This window comes from Manihot esculenta, chromosome 4, assembly GCF_001659605.2.
Source record: "Manihot esculenta cultivar AM560-2 chromosome 4, M.esculenta_v8, whole genome shotgun sequence".
NCBI classification, from domain to species: Eukaryota; Viridiplantae; Streptophyta; class Magnoliopsida; order Malpighiales; family Euphorbiaceae; genus Manihot; species Manihot esculenta.
Window position 1 is genome coordinate 1808810 of NC_035164.2, and position 24724 is coordinate 1833533.

The following is a 24724-nucleotide window of genomic DNA, read 5'->3' on the forward strand; positions in this document are numbered from 1 at the left end:
GGTGGGCCGTCAATTCCATCTCAAATCATATCATCTTCTTTAAGATTTTTTTTTTGGAATCCAAGACTCCAAATCATGTTTCTCTACTTATTTTATTCTCTCAAAAAATAAAAACCACTTAAAATTGATATATTATATAGTAAAATAAAGGAAAATATTATTAAATATATAAATAGAGAAATTTAAAATTAAATTTTGTTCATTTTTTATATTTTAAAATTAAAAAAATAAAAATAATAATAAAAGGGGGATTATACTCCGTGATCACTTAACGCGGTTTTGGGTCTCGAAGTCTGATAAAAACGACAGCCAATTTGTCGTATCCTCTCTAAGCATGTGGGGGAGGGGTTGATTAGTAGTTATGTTAGTTGGCTGTTTCCACTTGGCGCAATTTCCTTTCCGCTTTTTGTCCCAATGAAAATGATTTTTTTATATATATATATATATTTAAAAAAATGTTTTTATAAATATATTTAAAAAATATTTTTCTCAATAATAATTAAAAAAAAATCCAAAAACCATGTATACTAAATTGCCAATTATCTCCTCCACTTACAGTTAACAACAGCACTGACCAGTTTGTTAAAAATGGAGGAGAGAACACAAACACTAGTTATAGCTTTACAATGACAAATGTGACAATCTACTCTTTTTGTTCTACTCAATGGTTGTCTGGAAAAATCCTGCTCATTCTGTCCTGCGCATTTTGGTATTAAGTGGAACTTCTTTGTAGGATTGCACCTTCTCAACTGCTCGGCGAACCGGTCTGTCCAGTGAAGATCTTTCTGCCACTTGTGCTTCATTTTCTGGGTCAAAATTTTCTTCCTTCATAACAGATGAAGGACACTGAGCTTTTAGACCCTTTTCCTGCATTGGATTATCTAGTGGATGAGTGATTGGGAATTTTGCCTCTTCAATCTCAAACAAGTTCTCCATGGAAAGCTCTTGTTCCTGGGATTTGAACCTCGCAGATTGCCTTCTCAAACAACGCCTGCACAGATGAAAATGTATATCTGAAACTACAGAACTGAATTTTGAAGAAGTTTTCCATTTAGACATTTCCAAGTTTCAACGCAAATCAAACGTATCAATTCACTGCTACGTGGCATAGGAACAATGCATTCGACGCTAAAAGTATTAAACTTAGTTATGTTAGACATTATGACTGTCGAACTTGATTACACCCTAATCTTATAAATACTTGTCCTACAACCATGAATTTTTAATATTTTTTCTTTCCACATGAATCTCAAAAAAGCTCGGAATATGCAACTTTGTGCGGAAACCTAGCAGACTCACCTTTTGCTTTCAAGCTTCTCTTTTTCCATGCCCTGTCTGGAAGTAGTAGAAGGGCCCATAGCTGCAAGTATTTTGAAATTTCCATAATGTCAGTAACCATTACCAAGAAGAAAAGAAGTATATTCAGATTAGCTATTTTAGCTCAAAATGATTACATTGACTTCTTGCTGGTCGCCTTCTGACACGATTGCCAGGCTCTGTATTGTTATTACTTCTGCTTCCTTGAAAAAACAAGATATGAAGAGGTCAAGTGATAGGTGAAAAATTTTCAAAATTATTGATGGCACTAAATAGATTTGTGGAGATTCACCTGGGAGCCAGTCTTCTGATTTATAATTTCTGCTTTTCCCTGCACAACAACACTAATTTATTTCAATTACTTTCAAGCCTAAATATATTTTCTCTGCGAAACTTTCCTATTCAACTTGAAGTTGCTATTAATTTCTTCAAGATATATCCTCACAGATGTCACATTCTGCTGAAAATATTGAGTTTTAATTTCCTGAAGCCTGAATACATGAATTCCAAGCCTCAAGGGCGTTGTAGTTTTTGAGGAATAAACATATAGTATTCTTTTCCTTCGTGATTTCAATTCTCTAATTCAATAATCTTTTTTTTTTTTCATTCTAGATATAAAAAGATCACTATTTTTTTCCGTCAAAGAATGGAAAGTGAAACTAACCTCTTGCTCTAAATTCTTTGCTTTAAGCAAGGCAACCTTGCATACAAGTTCATGTTGCAGTGACTTCAGCTGGAACAATAATATACCAATTTCTTGAGTTGGACATAAATAAAAGATAACTCAAGCAAGTAGTTGGGATTTGGAGCAGAGTTCAAGTTACCTTTTCTCTTCCTAAATTAAGCTCTTGTCAAAGCAATAAAATGTAGTTAAATATCAGTGAGAATCAAATTAGTCTAGAAATAATCTTAGCTTTGAATTTTAATGAGTAAGGAAAAACTGACTGCCAACATCTGACTGTTTGCTTGAGCAAGATTCCAATTCTGCAGCTGTAGTTTCTGATAACGCATTCTCAGATTCCTCAGTTGATTATCACTTAGTGCTATGATTTTACTGTCCAATCCAAAATTAAGAAAAACATCCAAATCCATCCAAAATGGGCAGTGCAAGAATCTAGCTAATACTAATGGGAACTCAGAACTTAGACCTGAAATCTTCAAAGATAACTCTAGTACCATTGATTAAGAGCTAATTGGTGTTTTAATCCAACTAAAGCTAATTGTTTCAGACATCACATCTTCAGATACTAACCTAGTACTAATGGAGTTAACTTTATTTGGTGTGTTTATCCAATTCTTTTTTATTTATCAACAACTAAAAGGTAATTTAACGCATAGCATACTCATGAGGTTTAGTAAAATCTACAACTTAGTCTCTAAGTTTTTAGTAGTAAATAATTTAGTTCTTTAGCTTTTGTTTTATTAACAAAATAGTCATTCTATTAATTTTATCATTAGTTAACATTAAATTGAAGAAGAAACTAAAAAATAAAGGGACTAAATTGTTACAAATATTAAAATTTTAAGGATTAAATTGTTACAAATTATTAAAATTAAAAGAATTAAACTATTATAAAATAAAATTTAAATGACTAAATTAATTGTAAATTTTAATAAACTAACTATTTTGTTAATAAAATAAAACATCAAGACTAAATTGTTTATCAATAAAATGACAGGGATTAAGTTGCAAGCTTTATTAAACCTCATGGACTATTTTAGAACAAAGGAAGAAAAGGAAATAACTGTCTAAGGATACTCTCTCTCCACAACAAACAGAATTAGCGTCGCTTTTTCCTGTCAAAAGAAAATGATAATCCAAAGCAAACCCACATCACAGGAACAAGAAATTCACGTTACAGAGATGAAATTTTGAATAAAGGCCGCTAGAAGTTTGATAAAATCCCAAATAATTTATTTCTCAGACCCATAAAAACCCTTGTACCTTAAGAAGCTGATTAATCAAATCCTCTGTGGAGTTTGGAATGGGAGGCTGCTTTTCGTCGAGGCCAACCAAAGTGTGTTGCGACTGAGGATTGGTAATGTCAGAGAGCCTGCTCTTTACTATGCTTCCAAATGCTGATGATCTCTTCGCCATTCTTTCACCTTTCATCATTATCTAACCATTACATTCAAGAATCTGTAGTTCTGCAAAATTGAAGATTCCCCAGAAATGAAGATGAAATATAAAGGTAAAGAAGGGAATTCGGGTATAATAAGGGTTTCGCTTTCAGGGTTTGCAATAAAATTTGAGAAGAAAAGGTTCTCAACTACTTATAATTGAAATTGAATCATGGAGGAACAGCTGAAATGAGGAAATCTCTGTCAAACTGGACTGTGTAATTAAGATTTTATTCAAAGAAAATGAGACAGGGAGAGAGAGGGGGCGAAGGAGACAAAAATGAAAAGAAGAGGTAAAGAGAGAAGAAATTGAAGGCAAAGACGGTAGGAAGTAAGTGGAGGCTGGAAGTATTAACGGCTTTCCAAAGCTGAGCTGTCCAGAAGGCGGACCTCCCGAACCTGATTTTAAAATTCCGAACCTTTTTTTTTTGTATTTTCTTATTTCAAAAATTTTGTGCCATTCAACATTTTATTTCTGTAATTTAATTATTAAAATTTTCTTTACATGTTTGATTGGGAAAAAAAATAGAAAGATAAGGAAGTGAATCATATACTAGAAAGCTCAATGGTTTCCTGATTTTTAGACAATTTGTTGATTAATTATCATTCTTTTTATCTCTTTGTAAGGAAATTATCATTTTCCAGGAAATTTGGAAGCTTGTCTCCATTTAGGATTGTATTTCAGTAATTTGTCCATCTCTCGAGATTTAAGAAGAGAACAAGCACATAATGCATTGCAAGCAAGCCTGTACAAGGTTATATTCATCCTCTTTACCAGCTAGAGCACATTCTCTGCAGCAACCAATCACTATGTTCAATCATAGCCCTGATTTGAAACAAAGGTATCTCTGCAAAAACAGTGACTACCATCTACTACAGAAAAACTGATGGTACAAGTACTCCCTAACTCCAAAAGGCAAATTTGCCGACAACCCTCCATGCCTTATCACAACCCAAAAAATAAGTCACTTGTGGGTCCTGAGAAAGGAGGCTGCCTTGTACTAGTGGTCCAGTTTAGTGCTAAAATAGTAGCTCTTACACCCGAATAACTCAAAAAGGAGGTTGCTTTCTACAACCTTCAACATCCTTGTTTGTGGCTTCAAATTCATTTACATAGAGCTGCCCTGTAAACGTAAAATTCTGTTAATTGCACTGAAGCAGCAGTTTATGCATCTTATATACATATATATATATACATATGAGTGAGACTAATGAAAAAGACGAGACCATGACTAATTGCAAATGCAGTGGGATATCACTGCAACACCATCAAAACCTTTTCCATGAGGGAGATGAGAGACTATAGTTCCCTAACATGAAGAGTTTTTCACCACCCATAAGGCCAGAAGCTGTCAATGCGCCACAAAACTTGGAGAAATTGGGTTTTTAAAATATCACTACTTACAACTAGAACTCTTAAAACATCACCTAACCAGTGGATACAGGAGTCAATTGTTACCAGTCACAATTCATTGTATTTCCCCAACAACCCAGCATCTATCCCTTACTTTCCTTTTAAAACGAGCATAGATGTATGTGCATAAATTAGACTTGAATGAATAATCTAGAAATAATAATAGATGATAAGAAAAGCACTATATCTTCTTGGCTGGTTAAGAACACATACTTGGTAATAATTATTTCTTTGTTGTGCCATGTAGAAGATATGAAGCTTTGGTGCGAACCTGAAACACATAAAGAACTCTGTCGATGAAAACGACCTCAGGTGTACAGACACAAGAATATTTAGCTGCATACCTTAGACGCGTAAGACCTCAAATCTGTGCCGTTGATTTGGCATGAACAGTTCCGCAGAAAAACTCCCCACATTTCATAGATGACTGGCTCAAGTTCCAATGATGGATTGGACAAGAGCCAGTTCTCGGTCAAAACCAGGTAAATGTACATCTTGAAAAAATCACAATTTTTGTCTTTCACATTAATTGATATGAGCATGTTCAGGATATCTACTTCATCAGTGACCTGAGGAGCATGGCAAAAGTGACACTGGTAAGTAACTTTTACTTTGGCCCAAGACAAATAGAGTTAGAAATGGAAAACAGTGAACTCATTCAATTTGTCAAAAGTTGTTCTATTTGACAAAAATAGTGAAATCTTAACACACTGCAAAATAAAATGCCATTGACTCTAGGTTAATCAGAAAATTAAGGCACCTGTGTTCCCAATCAATGACATGATGTTATGCATTTAATCAAGAGAAGTTTAAAGGCAAAACTGATATAACTGGTAATAAATAATTCAATCAACACGAAGCCAACTGAGGCTGGACACATAGAGAAGAAGAAACTTGCAGATGCAGTTAATGATAGAAGTCACCACAAAGATAAAAGAATAAGTATTAATAATTTCTCAACAGGATCTAAACATGTGAACTAAAGGAAAACAAACACAGGCTACCTTATGATCAAAACAAGCAAGCAGAATCTGATAAGAAACTGCACTTCGGAGGTTATTACTACGAGTAACTACTCCTGAAATACACTCCACAGATCGCAAGCAGTTCAAATCCATGGGAATTCTGCACAGAATCAATAATGCTGAAAATAAGATAAACGAATCAAGAAAATATTTGTTCCTAGTCAATTTATAGGATATTACCTTTAGCTTATGCTAACCATGCCAAACTTGTCCAAAGGTTGCATTGATCAAAAGCCACAATAAAATAGAAGTATCTTAGAGTTTATTTATTTGCATGTAAAAGATCAAGAAGCATGCAGACATCATGGAATAATTTCTGGCTTTAAAAACATTGATTAAATTAAAGAAAACAAATAAACACGCACATAGAAAAGTGCACAACTAAATTGCAGTCTTAAATTTACACCATTACCCAGCAAATATCCCAATATAGATGCACAAGAAAAAATATGTATCTATACTTCTGGTCACAATATAACCACAGCTGTTTACATTCAGAAACTGCTATAACATAAATAAATGAAAGAAAAACCACAGAATGTAATGATAAACAAATCAGTTTATCTTATATATAAATATAATGAGCTCCAAGATTCCCAATAATGGCATATTTAAAGTGATATAAAGAGACAACAATGGAGGGAAGAAAACTGAACAACTACCTGCAAGAAAGAGTCCTTGCTATTTTCTCACAGCTGGTACTCCATTCCTTGTCTGTGAAGTAACTGATAGCTGATTGCATACATTTATTCAAAAGCACCTGCAGACCTTGAAGTTGGCGATCTAAAGATAGACAAATAAGGAATTTAACCAACTCTTCAGCTTCTGAAGCTGAAAAGATCGGTTGTTTACTCCTGCAAAGAAAAATAAAATTGGGTTGATCTTAAAAGATCAGCAATAATTATTCAACTGAGTAGTAGCATTTATAGACTTCACCTTACAAGTGAACACACCGATGCTTAGAGTGAAGCAGACTAATTTATATTCAAATCTGTCACATACCTCACAAGACAACATGCAGTAGTAAATTTGATCCAGTCTCTAATATTTTTAGGTGGTCCTCTACCACCAGAATCTGAAAGAGATACCACGCACTATGAGTTGGAAAACCACATTAATTTAAGAATACCAATTTACTGATACAGCAAATATGAATGGAAAATCCATCATTTCACTCAATGAACTCCTGCAATCTACTTCAGTGAAAGCACCAGGGAAAAAATAAGTCTACACTCACAACATGCAACACCCAAAACAGTGAAAAGAAGGCAAGAAATATGTTATGGTCCCTAGAATAGGATCTGGTCATGGGTCGATTGAGTGGAAAAATGGAGTTAATGGATGAGTATGGAATCAGGTTTTTCTTTTTTCGACCTACGATGAAGGTTGTATAAGCTCACTAAGAGAGAACTTGAAAATCTCGAGTTTACTCAAAAAAATTTTTTGCAAAATTCTATTATGTATCCTTAATAAATTTAGGGCACTTAAATAGCAAATAGAAGAGATAACCTCTTCCTACAAACATGGAGGCAGCTCAATCATGTTGCAAGAAAACAAGAATTTCTCAACTGCTCTGTTTAGTGGCTTTGTCATCTTGCATTTCAATGTGCGAATCTCTTATATATTAGTAAGGATCTACTAACAAAATATTGGTAAGACTATTTGATAGAGCAAAAGCGGAAATATGAATACTCCTCAAAAAATAGCGTAATGCAACTAAGTTTCTACTACAATGAAGGTTGAGAGAGGAAAACTGAAATTCATATCATTCAACAAGTCACTTTAGCTAATATACTAAGAAGAAAGAAAGAAAATAACAGGAAACTTACAAGTAATTGCCAGCTATCACTAGCTCGCAAAATTAAACTTAGCTAACTAAAACCTGTAATTAGGCAACTAAAATACAGTACTAGCTAAAGTTCAAGAAAAAAAAAAAGCTGAAAACTTCAATTGATTACTCTTCGACAACTCTTTTAACTCCTCTTTAGCTTGCTTCGTAGTTTTTTTTATTCCAAGAGGGCATATTATCATATAAGTTGATCAACTGTCTTCAACTTCCAAAGCATGTGCACTATATTGTTATTACACAACAGTGATTCATTAAAATGCTTGTTCACTCTACAACACATGATACTCAAGCCCAGTCGACATCAATTGAAAAGGAACTTGGAAGGTGACTATCACATATACCTGAAGGAATAAGAAAGTCAATAAGTGATAGATATAGTGGAATTTTAAGCAAATAAATAAGTGACAGTGTGACAGCTGTAATTGGAGGGAAAAGTTGTTAAGTTGTTAAACTCTGATTCTTGTATAAATGGGAGAGTGATGTAACAGGCTGGATATGAATGAAATACAATCATTATTTTCCCCCAAATATTTAATTTTCTTCTCTCATCTTTACCTAATTCTCTTCTCACCTCATCCTTCTTCTTGACTAGGAGAACAGGAGAAGCATAGGGGTTGGTACTAGGTTGAATGATTTCACTTTATAACATTTCATCTATCAGTCTTTCTATCTCCTTTTTCTGGAAATGAGGATTAGGATCTAATATTGACTGGTTCAGCATTGGAAAGCAATGGAATGAAATGATTGTGAGATCTGAATGGAGAAAGTGACTTAGGTTTTTCAAACAGGTCACTGTACTCACTCAACAGACCTTGCAGAGCCACAAAAAATTCCTCAGTGCCTATTGGAAGTCTCAGATTGGGACCATAACTGCCCCCCTAGACATTTTCCTCCCCAGGCATTTGCTGAACACATAATAAGGGTGTAACAAAATCTGCACTATGCTCCTCCCTCCTTGCAAAATCGCTGTCTTTCCATCCTGTTAAATTTGAGCCAGACCTAACTCACCCCAAAAATTAGCTCAAGGGGGAGGACTGAGGAGTGCCTATGACCCATGTAAGGGGCACGTTACCCCTTTCCACAATCGATGTAGGATTCAACATACTCCCTCACATCCAGAATTTTACTGGTTCATGACATATTTATAGGAGGCCCAACATCGGATGGGGTGACTCTAATACCACACGTCACAGGCGCTCTTGAGCACTAGGCCTATGCGGCACTTGGACTGGCGCCAACGAGGTTATAGCCTGCGAAATTCAGCCTATCGAGAAGTCTTATCACACTGACTGGTTTCGCCCTGCCTTGGGCTCATCAAGGGAGCTTCTCCAGCTCCTGACCAGTGTATGCAGGAATGGTGCCCACACACAACGGCCCTTCTGAGCAACTCCCCACCCAATCTTCACGGCAACATCTTCCCCAGCATGGTGTTGCACATCTCTAGAATTTATGGACGTGACACTCTCCTCCACTCAAACCATGCTTGCCCTCGAGCATGTCTGCAATTAAGCACTTTGATCCCAGCATTGTTCCTCCGAAGTGACACTCCTCCACTCAAGCTACGAGCGCAACGAGCCAAAGGGGACGTCCCAATCCCGTCAGAACGCAAGCTTTACCTGCCGTGCCCCACCCTCTGAGGCACCCGAGGAACCCTATCCTCACTCATACATTTGCTCCGCAACTTGCTCTGGACACCACCATCACTTAGTGAGTCCGATATAACACCTCGGTGCGTGTAACGTCAATCCTTGCTCCATCCACCAAGGAAGCTCAACTCAACTACGCACATAGCCACTCTGCTCAATCCCCACAACAGGAAAGACAACTCCTCTCCTCTATTCTTCCAGGATCGTCAGTGCCATGCAAACTCACCTTGAAAGCTAGCTCAAGGGGAAGGAGTGCCTATTGGTCATATAAGGAGCACATTACCCCTTTTCACAACCGATGTAGGATTCAACACATCCCTATTAAAGCTTATTGTAGATTGTTGGTAATCAAATAGGACAAGGATTATGAACCTTCATCTAATCCACTCCCAAAATAATATCAAAACTTCCTATAGGAAGTACCTTCAAATCATACTGAAATGAATTACCTGTATTTTCTAGTGGAAATTTGGAGTAATACTATCACTTTCCCCCTTCCCATCTGCTACAATTACAAAAATTTCAAGCATCAAAACCAACGGAATCTTCAACTCCTCGTCAACCTTTTTATCAAGGAAGCTATGTGTACCACCACTATCCACCAAACTTATTAATTCCATATTCTTATACTGACTCACAATCCTTATGGTTTCTGAATTCTAATCCCTGGCTACCATCTAGTGCATGCACATACAGAGTTAACTCACCTTGCACTTCCTCTTCCTTTAATACCTCATGCCACTCCTCTCCTTTTTCTGTCTTCATTCTAGCAGCCCCTCCTTCCTTACCTTGCACTTTAAATGCCATTAATGACTTTGGTTTACATTGGTGGCCCCGAAACTACTTGTCTCCACATCTGAAACAAGGTCTAGGTTGTGATTGTCTAACAAGGGTAGAGTTGGTGGTGGTGGAAGCAATTGGGCTATTTTTTGTATTGATCTGCTTGACAAAAGATTGGCCACTGGTAGGACTAATTTTCTATAATGGATTGGTTTTATTCAGACAGAAATTCAAATCTGAAATTGGAAGTTTAGGAGCATAAGTAAAATTTTGGTTGAGGAAGTTGGATTTTTGGCCGAAAGGTTTTATAATAAGGAGGCATTCTCTTGGTATTGATAAGAAATTGTTTTTGAAATTTGGCCACCCGAAAAGCATGAGCAAAGTTTGTAGGCTTCAACATCCTTGTTATGGGTCTAATATCATCTCTTAAGCTTCCCATGAACACAGCGAGGAAGTAAAGTTCTCCTAGACTAGGCATTACCCTCTCTAGCCTAATCCGGAGATCTTCAAACTTGTCTTGATATTCTTCTATAGTTCCCTCTTGTCTAATCCTCATAAATTCTTCTACAACATCCTCCAATCCTTCCTCTCCAAACCTACTACATAACTCCCTTTCAAAAGCCTCCCAATTATGTGGCCCTTCCTCCTTAATCCAATTATGGCACCAAGCATCCACCCTATCCATCAAAAACAAACTTGCTACTCTAACCATTTGCTCTTTTGACACTCCACACAATTCAAAATACTTGATACATTTTCTAATCCAAGCCCTAGACTCCTTGTCCTCAAATGTGACGAGCTTAATTTTAGGGACAAAAGTAGGCTTACCTACAATCTTGGCTACCATTCCCACACTATTTGAGTCCTTAGCGGGAGATTTGAAACTCCTGGATTCAAGATTCCTTTGAGCATAGGGAGGATTCCGCGACCACCAAAAGCTAACGAAGGTATGCCCGTAGCTGCACCTTGCTTGCCACTGCCTTCACAACTACCTCCCATGACTCCTTTATCCCTCTCTAATGCTTCGACTCCAAAAATGCTTCGCAATTCCTCTAAAATCACATTTCGCACCGCACTCTGCTCGATTTCCTCTCGTAATTCCTCTTTATCTCTTTTCATCATCTCCTGCAATGCCGTAATACTCTCCTCCATTTCTATCATTCTTGATTCTTGGTTGATTGCTCCAAATTGAGTCATCTTGCGGCCACTAGATCTCAATTTCTACTAAATTTTGTAGCCCTCACAAACTGGCTCTGATACTAAATGTCAAGAAATGAGCCTCGACAGAGAGAAAACTAATGAGAATAGGGAAGAAGGATGAGGCGAGAAGAAACAGAATTAGGAAGAGTTTTAAGTTGGCTGCCAGGTATTATGGCCCTATACGGTGATTGGCAAAATTGGAGTTGTTGCTTATAAACTCCAGTTGCCACCTAAATCTACTGTTCACCCTGTTTTTCATGTGTCACTTTTGATAAGAAAGGTGGGTGATGAGAATGTGGCTATCCATGAATTGTCTGCTTATCAGGAAGATGAAGTTTTGATTTATCCTGAAGCTATTTTGAAGAAGAGGACTATTCTAAAGCAAGGTAAAAGAGTTTCTCAGGAATTAATCAAGTGGTCTCAGTTGTTTGCTAAAGAGGCCACTTGGGAAGATCAAACCTTTCTTTTGTCTCAGTTTCTTGAGTTTGTGTCTTCTTGGGGACAAAAAGACTCTGTTGGGGAAGCTATTGTGACATATATCCAAAGGAATAAGAAAGTCAATATGTGATAAATATAGTGGAATTTTAAGCAAATAAATAAGTGACAGTGTGATAGTGTGACAGCCGTAATTGGAGGGAAAAGTTATTAGAGTTGTTAGACTAATAGACTCTGATTCTTGTATAAATGGGAGAGTGATGTAACATGCTGGATATGAATGACATACAATCACTATTTTCTCCCAAATATTTCTGTTTTTTCTCTCATATTTACCTAATTCTCTTCTCACATTATCCTTCTTCCCTATTCTTGTCAGTTTTCTTTGCCGTGGCTCATTCTTTGACAGTGACATAGAACAAAAAGAAGAGAAACAGAAAGGAAAAAAATAAAATGAAGAAAGAAAAAAACAAAATGCAGAAAAGTAAATGCAATGTGCACTAAAAAATATAGTAGAAAGACGAGCTTTCCAAGAGCAACATAATTACATATTGGAAAAGGGCATTCAATTATTAGCATTATTCACCTTACATCCTAAAGTCCTACTAAGCAAAATAAAAAATAGTAATAATAATAAAAACAGAGGCAAACAACTTGTTCTACCACAAGAAAAGGAAATTTATATCACCAGTTAATAGAGTGCATTTTATTTATGATATAGGAAAAATATCGATAAGGTAAGAGAACATAGTCAACATACCCATATTTGACAATTTTGGATGTGAGGAAGAAGTGAATAGAAAACCATAAGTATCAAGAGCTCTTTGAAGATCAGAGTAGCTAGGGAACCATTCAATTCTAATGGGCAGCTTCTCAGCCTAATCAAGCATAATGAAGAAAACCATGATGATTATATCCCAATATTCACAACTGAAATCTCTATCCAATCACTAAAAGTATAGATGTTCACCTTATTCTCAGGAGAAAGAATGATCCACCAGAAGTCACATGCAGATGTCCTTAACTCTTCTTTTGACGAATATAACACTAAAAACCCATAGGATGAGATCATGAGAACACAGCCAGCATCAGTAACTACAAAGTGGACACAAAGGATAAACACTTACTCAAGTTAAAAGTCCATTTAGCTATCAATTTTTCTACATGACAACATGTAGAAACCAATTTTGAGAGCCAGCCATTTACCAATAGTCCTTCTAGAAAATTGTCCCCTGTCAGAACATATCAAGGAGATTGGTAGGCATATATTCAAATCAGAAACTTATTTCAAACTGGTAATACAGAACTCATTAGTAGATAACTGCAAATTCATATCAATATAGGAAAGAAAAAAAGGGGAAAGAATACATCTGGTGAGAGAAAAAAATATTGCAGAGTATGAAAATGCTGAATGCATAGGACTATCTAGGAATTCCTTGTTCTTATCCCCACTATAGTAATGATTCCAAATAGGAAATAGGAAAGCAAACCAAAGTAAAATAAAATAACAACCATTTTCTATACTCGGTTCAATCAAAGTTTGGAGTTTATTGCTCATAAAAGACTGCAACAAGGCGCAACTTCCAAGCTCAGGAAAAACAAGCGGTGGTGGGGGTTTCTGTGATTCACATGGAAAAGCCGAAGGAAGATGAATTACAGTTAGTTATCTCAGAGATGAATTATATCCACAAAAAGTAAAAAGGAGACAGTAGTACAGTAGTACAGTAGTCATCAGAAATAACCTGATCTCCGAAAACCTGCACACCCCATGTGGATATCTCTTCATCATTACTCATTTCTCTCATCTATACCAAATATATTATAAAGTCAATTATAAACAGTATACCCAAAATGAAAAAATAAATACAAAAACCTAGATTGGATAAGCTTATAATACCTGATTGCGGCATTCATTAATTTTTCTTGATAGTAAAGCTTCTTTGCCGCCGTCATCTTCATCAGAATTGTAATTCTTCTTAGCCTTTGCTCGTTTACACTCCCTCTCAATCACTTTGCTTTTCTCCTTAAAGTAATCAGTCAAAAGTTCATCCAAGCCAATCACTTTCTTCCTGCTTCAGAGTATAACCATAAACATTATGAGGCAGGACTTTACCCTAAGCGACCAAACAAAACTTAAACTTAAGTCAAACAACCAGATTTGCCTGGAACTTCATTGATAAAAAGGACAGATGCTACTCTCTAACTAAAGGATCCTTGATATCCCAGTCAATTTCTAAAGTTTGACAGAGATTAGAAAGTGAATAAAGTTCAATCAACTTTCAAAACTTCTACTACTACAGAACATTAGCAATGAAGGCTACATTACTACAGAACAAACAATACTCAAAAATTAAAACCCTAACTACCCAGATGAGATTTAAATGGCATGCTGAAATTCCATTGCTTAAAAATGATAAAATAGACACTTTAATGCAGTAGCAAAGAAGATAAAAATCCTAACTACCCATAAGAGGATTTTGAACAATGAGCAGAAAATGGTAGAATTAGTAAGACGATAAAAGGGTAGATTTCCAGTTGAAGGAAGAAACCTTTTCTGATTAATAACAGGGGAACTGAGAAGTTGGTCTTCAGATTCGAAATCGAGAGGATCGTCCATGTTCACCATCTCCATCTCTCTCCCTCTCACTGTATTCCTAAATTTTAAGATTGAAGCGCGAAAGCGAGCGCGGTTTCCCAACACAGAGTATTTATGTACACTAAAAACAATTTTTTTATTAGACTTTCAATTCGCCACGGCTCTAAAATTTATTAATAAAATTTAATATTATTTTTTAAAAAAAATATATATTATTATCAAATAACCATTCTGTCCTCTAAAAAAATTGTCCATTTTAAATTATTTTATTAAATTATTTTTATTTCATTTAGTTATTTTTAATTTAATAATTTTTTATTATAAATTTTTTTATTGTTTATAACCTGGCATTTTACAATTATTTATTTTTTTAATCTCTATCTCTTTATTTTCTACTTTAATTATGAAAAAAGGAAGAAACTTTAAAAAGTAATAGAAGAGGAAAAAAATAAATTCTTTTATATGATTTGAATACCTTACACAATATGTAAGAAATACAATTTTTTTAGTAGAATAAAAGGAATTTGAGAAATTAAATTATCATCATTTCTCTTATTTATTTAGCGTCTAAATAAAAAAAAAGATAGAAATTCAAATTTTTTATTCTCTTTCCTCCATTTTTTATCACAATCCAGACAGTGTAAATTCATATTTTGGTTAAATTTCAATCTCATTGATATAAATCACTTTGATGTCTTAAAATCTCATTATTTTTATTAATAGTAATATAATGAATAGAGTAATAAGTTTGGAAAAATTAAAGTTAAAATTATATTATTAAATAATATAATCGAAATGAAACTTGTGTGCTGCGATGAGTCACCTTGTAAGAAAGAATATGAGTTGGTTTGCGCCTATATGGCGGCCATTCCGATGTAAGAAAATGGTAATGATAAAAGATTACTTAAAACTCAAAAATAGTTATATAAAAATACAATCATTATCGTTTATATCATAAAAAAATAGAATTAATTATCGCATCTCCTAAAAATTCAATTAGTATCGGCTAATTGATAGGGTATCCTGTTATTATAAGTGTAATAGGAATCTGCTGGATTGCATTCTTTAATAAGTTTTTCTATAGTTGAGAGAGTAAGTCTTGACGAAAAGTTGAGACCTATAGTGTTCGGGTCTTTTTTTCTTTCGATAGGATCATGAATAGCTAGAGTGAGTAGTAATAAAAAAAAAAAAAAAGGGAAATTGACCATGAATTACAATTGAAATAAAAATTACATTATGCAGGAAAGGAAAATTTAAATGAGGCGTTTTAGCATGTCATTATTCATCAGCTCAATCCTTGTCTCTCTGAATTTCTTGTATGTATCATCACTGCCAAATTTTCTTGTCCTGACCACCAATATCAGTGAAACAAAAGCTCCAAATAAAGCTGGCTTTCTGTAACATTCAACACCAATGCAAACCAATTCCTTCACTGCTCATCTATCTAAACCCTTAGCTTTTTAGCTATCTGGTTGCCTCATTGTCATACAAAATTCCAGTGACCTGCACATTCAGTATATATGACCCAACAGGACTTTCCAATTGGCCACAATTGAACAATGTGGAGCAGTCCTTGAGGCCACAGAGCTCAGAAATTGCGGCAAAAAGCAACAGGCCACTATGCACCAAATCAGAATCCCACAATGACTGTGTTAATCATAGTAACTTAGAATTTTGGGTATATTTTTCTTATAAATCAAATAATAACCCGATCTGAAAAATTATTCACTGTAATTTGAATTAAATAAATAATTGGAATCCGTATTGAAAGCGGAGGAGAGAGCTGATAGGCCCGAGCTCATAGGCATGGAGATGTGGGAGTGAAGCCTCACAATATGGAATGTATAAATAATTGTATTTTTTGTCCTGTATTATGTGAAATTTGAAAAAATACAATGCAGTCAGGATGTTGAGAATATTACAATTTTTTTTATAATTTTATTTCTAATTTAGTCGTACGCGTAGAATTTACCGTTTAATCATGTTAAATTTCTTATGTCTATTCTTTTTTTTTTCTTTCACTAATATTGAGTTTGTATGTATACCTAGTGTTGTGTGTCTGGTATTGTGCATCTGTTTCAACATAGTGAGGCTACAGAAACTGAATTAGAGAAAGGAAAGGCAATGATAAGGTGGCCTATGCATGATAACAGTAGGACAAAGTCATCATCAATGGTCTAGGAGTTTTGTACTTTACAAGCATGGTTGAAGAGGCAAATCCAGCAAATACCCCTCCAAAATAATTGCATATACTCACTAGAGACACAAAAGAATTCACTGTTTTTGTTGGATATCCTAGTCATTCACCAATTTAACCAAGTTGTCCACTGTTGTTAAGCTTGCACCAAGCCCACAAAAAATTGCAGCAAGTAGGATTAGTGATATGACTTGTATCTCGTCCATTTTGTGAAGACCTTCTTACTAAACTTGATTGACCTTATGGTTGTTTTCTAAGAAGAGGTCATTTACCATGGAACACTTGTGACTCGAACTTGATAAAACTTGCCAATAATATGAAAAATTCCTACAATCATGGGTTCCACTATCCACTAATCAATAGTCTCATATTTCATACAAAATAGGTAACTGACTTTATCTTTTCACAATATAAAAACAATAAGAGATCTACATTTAAGATAGACAATTATAAATATTCAAAATATTTTATTATCCTCTTAACTCGTTCATTCACATAAATAATTAATTTTAGTGTCATAGTAGTTGTACATAAGACGCTAACTACCTTATTTATTTCTTTTGCAAATAACCTCTTGATCAAAAAGTCAAAAGATAACCCGTCATAGTATGTTAATTCTAATAAGTGTTTGTAAGATTGTGTAGTCTTCACCTCTATCTAGCTTGTCAAATATGGTCAGGAAACAAGATCTTTGATCTTTATCTTTTTTCTCTTTTGAGACACTAGACTTCACTGATCCCTCATTCTCTGTTTCAATTTCACTTGGTTTATGTATGGTTATTTCAATGGGAGGCTTCATTGCTTCCTCATTCTTGAGGTTCCATTGGACGCATTCTTCTCTAATGGCAATTAGAAGAGGTATAAAAAGATCTACACAAACCATTGTGGCACTTGAAGCATAGGCTTCTTTGGAGAAATTAATGGTCATTTCGAGTATACTTGATCAAGCATAATTTAGCCACATTTTTATCATAATTATTGTTGCTTATTTACACATTTTTTAGTTTAATTTATGATTTTTATCTTGTTTTTACAGAAAAAGAAGAAATTAGAAAATGGGAGAAAAAGTGCAGAAAAAGTACAGAAGGATGATTTGCCCAGTGATTTGCCCAAGATCACCAGCTAAACTGCTCCAATCACTGCCCAGATCAAGCTAAAGCAGAAACCCGGAGGCAACAGACAGCAGTGATATGGGCAGTGATTTGCCCAAGAAACTCGAAGATCACTGGCCAAATCACTCGCAGAGACATAGAGGACTGACTCACAGAGAAGCGATCTGGTCAGTGATTTGCCCAATCACTTGAAGAAACTAGTCAAATCACCGGGCAAATCACTTCGACAGCAGAAAATACAGCAGAGCGGGAAATTGTTCAGGAAACCGAATTTCAAGTTTTCAGAAGTCCAAATCCAACTCAATCACTACCAAAACAATTCCAAGAGCCACGAAAGAGTTTCTCACCTAAGGAATTCCAGTTGCAATTAAATTCAACATCAAAAGAGGAATCACAAGCCAAATTAAAGAGGGATTTCAAAACCCTAGAAGGATGAAACTCTTCAACTATAAAAGGGCAGCCTCCAAACCAGCAAAGGCATCTTCTGCTGAGGGATTGAACTCGCCAGAAACTCTCCAGCATCTTCCTTTTTCTTTTCTTTTCATCTTTTTGTGTATTTAGTCCACCATGAGTGGCTAAACTCCTTCTTTTCTAGTTGAAGTGGGTGAATTTCAGATTTTGTGATGAATTGGGAGATTTAAATCTCCATTGTTAAACTTCTATTTAATTTCAATATTTATGCAATTTGAGCTTTCCATAAATATTACTTTGCTTTTAGAATCAATAAGGGCCCATTGCTTTTAAATTGCTTAAGTAATATTGTTTGAATGATTTAGGTCCGTAATTGCTTAGGTTGTTCAAATACACATTTAATCAAATTGCATAATCTAAACTTGACCACGCGGTTGGCAAGGATAGAATTGGGTTTCTCTAAGTCTTAATGCAGTCAACAGTTGTTCGATGCTACAATGCCCCAAGGACGTTCCTTGGCAACTTGTTGATTAGTGTTTGATTAGCGAACGTTTCCTAATCAAACTAGAACTAAGGAGGAATTTGGATTGTGAGAAGCGTCTTCCACATCCAAAACTAATTTATTGGAATAAATAGGAGAGTTAAAGAATCAATGATCAATTCTAAACAATCTGAAATAGATCCATACTTCAACTAGAAGTTTCTCTCTTATTGATTTACTCATCTTTAAATTATTGCTTTCTTTTGTTATTTAGTGTTAATCCATCAACTCAAAACCCCCCTCTTTTAATTATTTGTTATTTACTTATCTTGGTTATTATTAGGAAGATCTTTAGTGTCAATTCCCTGTGGTTCGACCCTATTGCCACTATCTACAAGTTTATTGTTGATTGTTTAATAGGTTTATTTTTGACGGCTTCGACAACCGCTTATCAAAAATTGGCGCCGTTGCCGGGGACTTGATATAACTAACGTATTTTTCTTTTATGACCAGGGCTGATTTACAAGCATGGCTACGGTAAGTATGTCTTTTCTCTCTTCTCAAATTTCTGAACTAACCTCTATGGTGAGAAATTATGGTCAAGCTCGACAAGTTCAACAACTTCAACAAGCACATGCATTTGAAGGATTCTATGGACAGCCAAGACATAATCCCTACCTTGACACATATAATTCAGGTTGGGGAGACAATATGAGCTATGGCTATACAAGGACAGACCATGACTACCAAAGAGATCTGCAATACAATCCATGTTGGGGGGACAATCCGAATTATGGCTATGCAAGGGCTGACTACTACCAAAACTATCAAGCCCAAGCAACACCTCAAAGCTCCAATATGGAACTTGAAGAGATGGTGAGGAAATTGGAAATTTCTGGGAAAATTCTCCAACAGCAAGTGGATCAAGCGGTCAACTCAGTGGACGCATACATATTAAGAAGAGAGGAAGAGCTTCAAGATCTATGGGACGATGACGAAGAAACAGACCAAGCTGCTGAATCTACGGCACAAATCACCACTGTAGAACCTGCTGCTGTCCAAAAATCAGCACCAACCGAAGCTCCTGCTGCAAAAACAGCACCTGCTGTCCAAAAATCAGCAACCTCAGAAATTGCCCCAACTGAACCAGAAGTTGCTGCACTTGCTGAAACTGCCAAAATTACACCAGAAATTACAGAATTTGCTGCTGTCCAAGTTGCTGAAAATAGAGACAGCAACTGCTGTCAAACTGCCACAACCACTGCTGCCCATAAATCAGCACCAGCCGAAGTACCTGTTACATCCCCTGCTGCTGTCCATAAACCAGCAACTGCTGGAAGTGCCCCAACTGAACCAAAATCTGCTGAAATTTCTGAAACAGACCAGCCCCCTAGAGAATCCAGCACAACCAGATTGCTAGCACAGGAAAGTTGTTGTTTACCCTCCCAAACTGAGATAAATCCAAGGCAAAATGTTAGTGCCATCACATTGAGGAGTGGAAAGGAATTGCAAGACAATAGGGCTGAAAAATTACAAAAACAGACCATGGAAGAAAATCTGCCAGAAAGTGATCAGGGCAGTGATTTGCCCAGTTTGCTTGAAGAAACTGACCCGATCGCTGGGCAAACTAAGCTGTCCAGCAGTGATTTGCCCAATTCACCAGAGAAGGCAGAAAGTAAATTGCCCAAATCAACAGACCAGGCAGAATCAAGTCAAAGGCAGAAACAGCAACCTATGGAGAAATTCAAGGTACCTCCTCCCTTCCCAAAGAGATTTGCAAGGTCCCAAAAGGAGAAAGAGGAAAAAGAGATATTGGAGACACTTCGCAAGGTAGAAATCAACATACCTCTACTTGATGCTATCAAACAAATACCAAGGTATGCTAAATTTCTCAAAGAGCTATGCACCAATAGGAGGAAACTTGCTAAACATGAAAAGGTAAGTGTGGGGGAGTGTGTTTCAGCTGTCATCCAAAGAAAACTTCCCACCAAATGCAAGGATAGAGGAATGTTTGCCATTTCATGCAAGATAGGCAATGTGGGGATAAAGAAAGCCATGTGTGACCTTGGAGCTTCAATTAATGTTATGCCCCTTTCTATTTTTAACTTGTTAAATGCAGGTACACTCAAGGGCACCAACATTGTGATCCAATTGGCTGACCGATCCATTGTCTACCCCAAGGGAGTGCTTGAAGATGTGTTGGTGCAAGTGGACCAACTAGTCTTCCCAGCTGATTTTTATGTGATTGACATGGAGGAGGATAAGGGAAACATCACCTCTGATATCTTACTTGGGAGACCATTCTTGAGCACAACAAGAACAAAAATTGATGTGCATGATGGCACATTGACCATGGAGTTTGAAGGGGAAATTATAAAATTTAATGTTTATGATGCCATGAAATTCCCCAATGATGTTTCTCCTGTTTATGGCCTTGATATAATTGATGATTTAAGTCAAGAAATTTTTGATTTTGATCAAGAAAACTTACTCTATGAAGGTCTTTGCAGGAGAGAAGAAGTGGACAGCAACATCACTGAAACAAAGAAAACAGCAGACTGCTGTAACTTGCTGGAAGTGAGTGATTTGCCCAGTGATTTGCCCAGAATACCAGAAAATCTGCTCAAATCACAGCTCAAATCAGACAGTAAGCAGACAAAAAATCAGCAGACAGAGAATGCACCAGATCTGAAACCCTTGCCTAGCCACCTCAAATATGCCTACTTGGGAGCTGGAAATACACTTCCAGTAATTATTTCCAACCAGCTCAGCCAAGAAGAAGAGGAAAAGCTCCTTGATGTGTTGAGGAAGCACAAGAAAGCAATTGGGTGGACCTTGGAGGACATAAAAGGCACCTCAAGACCATTCGGTGGAGGCTCAAGATAGGATGCAGCACATGGAAAGCATGTTGCAGCTGCTGGTTCACCATTTTCTGCCCCAGCACCGTGACAGATAGCAATTTGCCCAGTGATTTGCCCAGTACTTGCTCAAGTCACTGGTCAAATCACTCACTGGCCAGGGAGTACCTTTCCCTTTTCTCCTTCATTTTTCTATATGTTTATTCACACATTGAGGACAATATGTGGGATAGGTGTGGGGGTACTGGAGAGTATTTATTCACTGATCACACCATCTTTTTTATTTCTTTTGTTTCTTTTTGTTTCTTTTTGCATTATTTTTTACCCCTTTTTGCACACACCAGAATATTTTCACACTTTTTGCACACACACACAGAATTTTGTAGCTAATTGCTCTACTCAACATAGATAACAAGGTTGAAAGAGTGCCCTTATCTCATGACCCCATTGATTTGCCACCCCTTTAAGCCTAAATTGAATCATTCACAGTATGTTACCTTCACTTAGGGAGTTTTTCTCTTGAATTGAATCCTTAAATGTGCTAAGGTCAAGGAAAATAAAAATACAAATACATGCAAACACAAAGCTAGTGTAACTCCCTATGAGTTGATTTGCCCAAACTATCATGAAAAACCAGCACAAAGCACAAATCACAAACTTGTTCCAATGGTCTAAGACTATGAACTGAGCCTAATAGCCACTTGGATAAGTAACTGACTGAGTAACCGGGGGTGTATCACCCATGTACACAATCGCGTAAAAAGGTCAGTAACTTTTTCAAGCAAATAAGTTTCGATGGTCTAGACTATGAACAGAGCTAGTAGCCACTTGAACAAGTGACTAACTGAGTAACCGGGGGTGTATCACCCATGTACACAATCGCGTAAAAAGGTTAGTGACTTTTTCAGGCAAGGATAAGAATAAGTGCTGCTGAAAATAAAAATATAAATTAAATAAAAAGGAGAAAGAGAGAAGGTGGCAAGTCACTCCTAGGGGTTACATTAAACCTAACATAAAAGAATAAGCATGATTGAATCAAAAACCTTTCTCTTGACCATGGTAGGTGAAAGGAAACAAGGAAAGGAGAGGATGACCTTAGTGCATGTACTCTATACTGTGATACTTCAGTTTAGGAGTCTAGGGGGAGCTGATTAAGTGGAACTTAGGCTCTAAAGAAAAAGGGGGCTTGATTGGCTAAGTTATTTATTGCTTGAGGACAAGCAAAAAGTTAGGTGTGGGGGTATTTGATCAAGCATAATTTAGCCACATTTTTATCATAATTATTGTTGCTTATTTACACATTTTTTAGTTTAATTTATGATTTTTATCTTGTTTTTACAGAAAAGGAAGAAATTAGAAAATGGGAGAAAAAGTGCAGAAAAAGTACAGAAGGATGATTTGCCCAGTGATTTGCCCAAGATCACCAGCTAAACTGCTCCAATCACTGCCCAGATCAAGCTAAAGCAGAAACCCGGAGGCAACAGACAGCAGTGATATGGGCAGTGATTTGCCCAAGAAACTCGAAGATCACTGGCCAAATCACTCGCAGAGACATAGAGGACTGACTCACAGAGAAGCGATCTGGTCAGTGATTTGCCCAATCACTTGAAGAAACTAGTCAAATCACCGGGCAAATCACTTCGACAGCAGAAAATACAGCAGAGCGGGAAATTGTTCAGGAAACCGAATTTCAAGTTTTCAGAAGTCCAAATCCAACTCAATCACTACCAAAACAATTCCAAGAGCCACGAAAGAGTTTCTCACCTAAGGAATTCCAGTTGCAATTAAATTCAACATCAAAAGAGGAATCACAAGCCAAATTAAAGAGGGATTTCAAAACCCTAGAAGGATGAAACTCTTCAACTATAAAAGGGCAGCCTCCAAACCAGCAAAGGCATCTTCTGCTGAGGGATTGAACTCGCCAGAAACTCTCCAGCATCTTCCTTTTTCTTTTCTTTTCATCTTTTTGTGTATTTAGTCCACCATGAGTGGCTAAACTCCTTCTTTTCTAGTTGAAGTGGGTGAATTTCAGATTTTGTGATGAATTGGGAGATTTAAATCTCCATTGTTAAACTTCTATTTAATTTCAATATTTATGCAATTTGAGCTTTCCATAAATATTACTTTGCTTTTAGAATCAATAAGGGCCCATTGCTTTTAAATTGCTTAAGTAATATTGTTTGAATGATTTAGGTCCGTAATTGCTTAGGTTGTTCAAATACACATTTAATCAAATTGCATAATCTAAACTTGACCACGCGGTTGGCAAGGATAGAATTGGGTTTCTCTAAGTCTTAATGCAGTCAACAGTTGTTCGATGCTACAATGCCCCAAGGACGTTCCTTGGCAACTTGTTGATTAGTGTTTGATTAGCGAACGTTTCCTAATCAAACTAGAACTAAGGAGGAATTTGGATTGTGAGAAGCGTCTTCCACATCCAAAACTAATTTATTGGAATAAATAGGAGAGTTAAAGAATCAATGATCAATTCTAAACAATCTGAAATAGATCCATACTTCAACTAGAAGTTTCTCTCTTATTGATTTACTCATCTTTAAATTATTGCTTTCTTTTGTTATTTAGTGTTAATCCATCAACTCAAAACCCCCCTCTTTTAATTATTTGTTATTTACTTATCTTGGTTATTATTAGGAAGATCTTTAGTGTCAATTCCCTGTGGTTCGACCCTATTGCCACTATCTACAAGTTTATTGTTGATTGTTTAATAGGTTTATTTTTGACGGCTTCGACAACCGCCTATCAATACTCATAGACATGAGAAACAAAGCTAGCACAATCGAGATATAAAGGAAATGGTAAAAGACTTTGAGCTCATTAGGGGGCTCTCAGCTTTCATTGTTCTAATTTGACAAAATATTCATGACATGCCTAATTTTAGAATGAAAACCATGCATTAATTGATGATTGCTCTGTTAAATTTAAATCAGATCTAACTCATTCCAAAAGTTAAAACAAGCAAAAAAATGTCTATTCTATTTTAAAATTGACGTTAGATTTAACACACTTTCTCATATTCATACTAAGAACTCTGATATAATATTAAAGCCAAAACTAACACGGTGACACTTCGGTTACCATTTCTTTTACACAAATGAAGGCAAGTAGTTGAAAGAAATGGAACGCAGCCGGAAGCCAACTTGCCTTCACATCTGAGATCGGGGTGTGAAAAAGCCGTGTACTTCTCATGACAAAACTGGCAAATTTTCAATCATCACTGTCCTTCTTTGCCTATTCTTTGTCCTCAAATTAATGGTAGAATCA

General features: G+C 36.1%; 3 protein-coding genes across 6 annotated transcripts; all 3 read right to left on the bottom strand.

Moving 5' to 3' along the window:
- Positions 1 to 499: 499 nt before the first annotated feature.
- Positions 500 to 3433, bottom strand: LOC110613564 (shugoshin-1-like). 2 transcript variants are annotated; one of them, XM_043955925.1, is made up of 9 exons: positions 3263 to 3433; positions 3077 to 3114; positions 2263 to 2371; positions 2142 to 2165; positions 1982 to 2050; positions 1610 to 1661; positions 1455 to 1520; positions 1300 to 1360; positions 500 to 991 (listed from the first exon to the last, which is right to left on the bottom strand). In XM_043955925.1, the coding sequence occupies exons 1-9, from the start codon at positions 3431 to 3433 to the stop codon at positions 688 to 690; spliced, it is 894 nt and encodes a 297-aa protein (XP_043811860.1). In that variant the 3' UTR covers positions 500 to 687. The 2 variants fall into 2 exon arrangements, with proteins under 2 accessions (XP_043811860.1, XP_043811861.1); XM_043955926.1 differs by lacking the exons at positions 2263 to 2371; positions 3077 to 3114.
- Positions 3262 to 14495, bottom strand: LOC110613563. Of its 3 annotated transcripts, none has more exons than XM_021754765.2 (13): positions 14337 to 14495; positions 13685 to 13856; positions 13530 to 13592; positions 13300 to 13405; positions 12915 to 13019; positions 12758 to 12834; positions 12548 to 12665; positions 6880 to 6952; positions 6540 to 6731; positions 5854 to 5977; positions 5197 to 5421; positions 5066 to 5123; positions 3262 to 4562 (listed from the first exon to the last, which is right to left on the bottom strand). In XM_021754765.2, exons 1-12 carry the CDS (start codon positions 14417 to 14419, stop codon positions 5076 to 5078), a joined length of 1386 nt encoding a protein of 461 aa, XP_021610457.1. In that variant the 5' UTR covers positions 14420 to 14495; the 3' UTR covers positions 3262 to 4562; positions 5066 to 5075. The 3 variants fall into 3 exon arrangements, with proteins under 3 accessions (XP_021610457.1, XP_021610456.1, XP_021610458.1); XM_021754764.2 differs by having other exon boundaries at positions 5857 to 5977; positions 13685 to 13859; positions 14337 to 14494; XM_021754766.2 differs by having other exon boundaries at positions 5857 to 5977; positions 14337 to 14493.
- A 1141-nt stretch (positions 14496 to 15636) lies between these two features.
- On the bottom strand, positions 15637 to 16786 carry LOC110613630. Its single transcript, XM_021754854.1, is given in 6 exon segments — positions 15637 to 15843; positions 15845 to 15994; positions 15996 to 16030; positions 16467 to 16544; positions 16547 to 16702; positions 16705 to 16786. Coding segments are annotated over 6 exon segments (708 nt in total).
- Positions 16787 to 24724: the final 7938 nt, after the last annotated feature.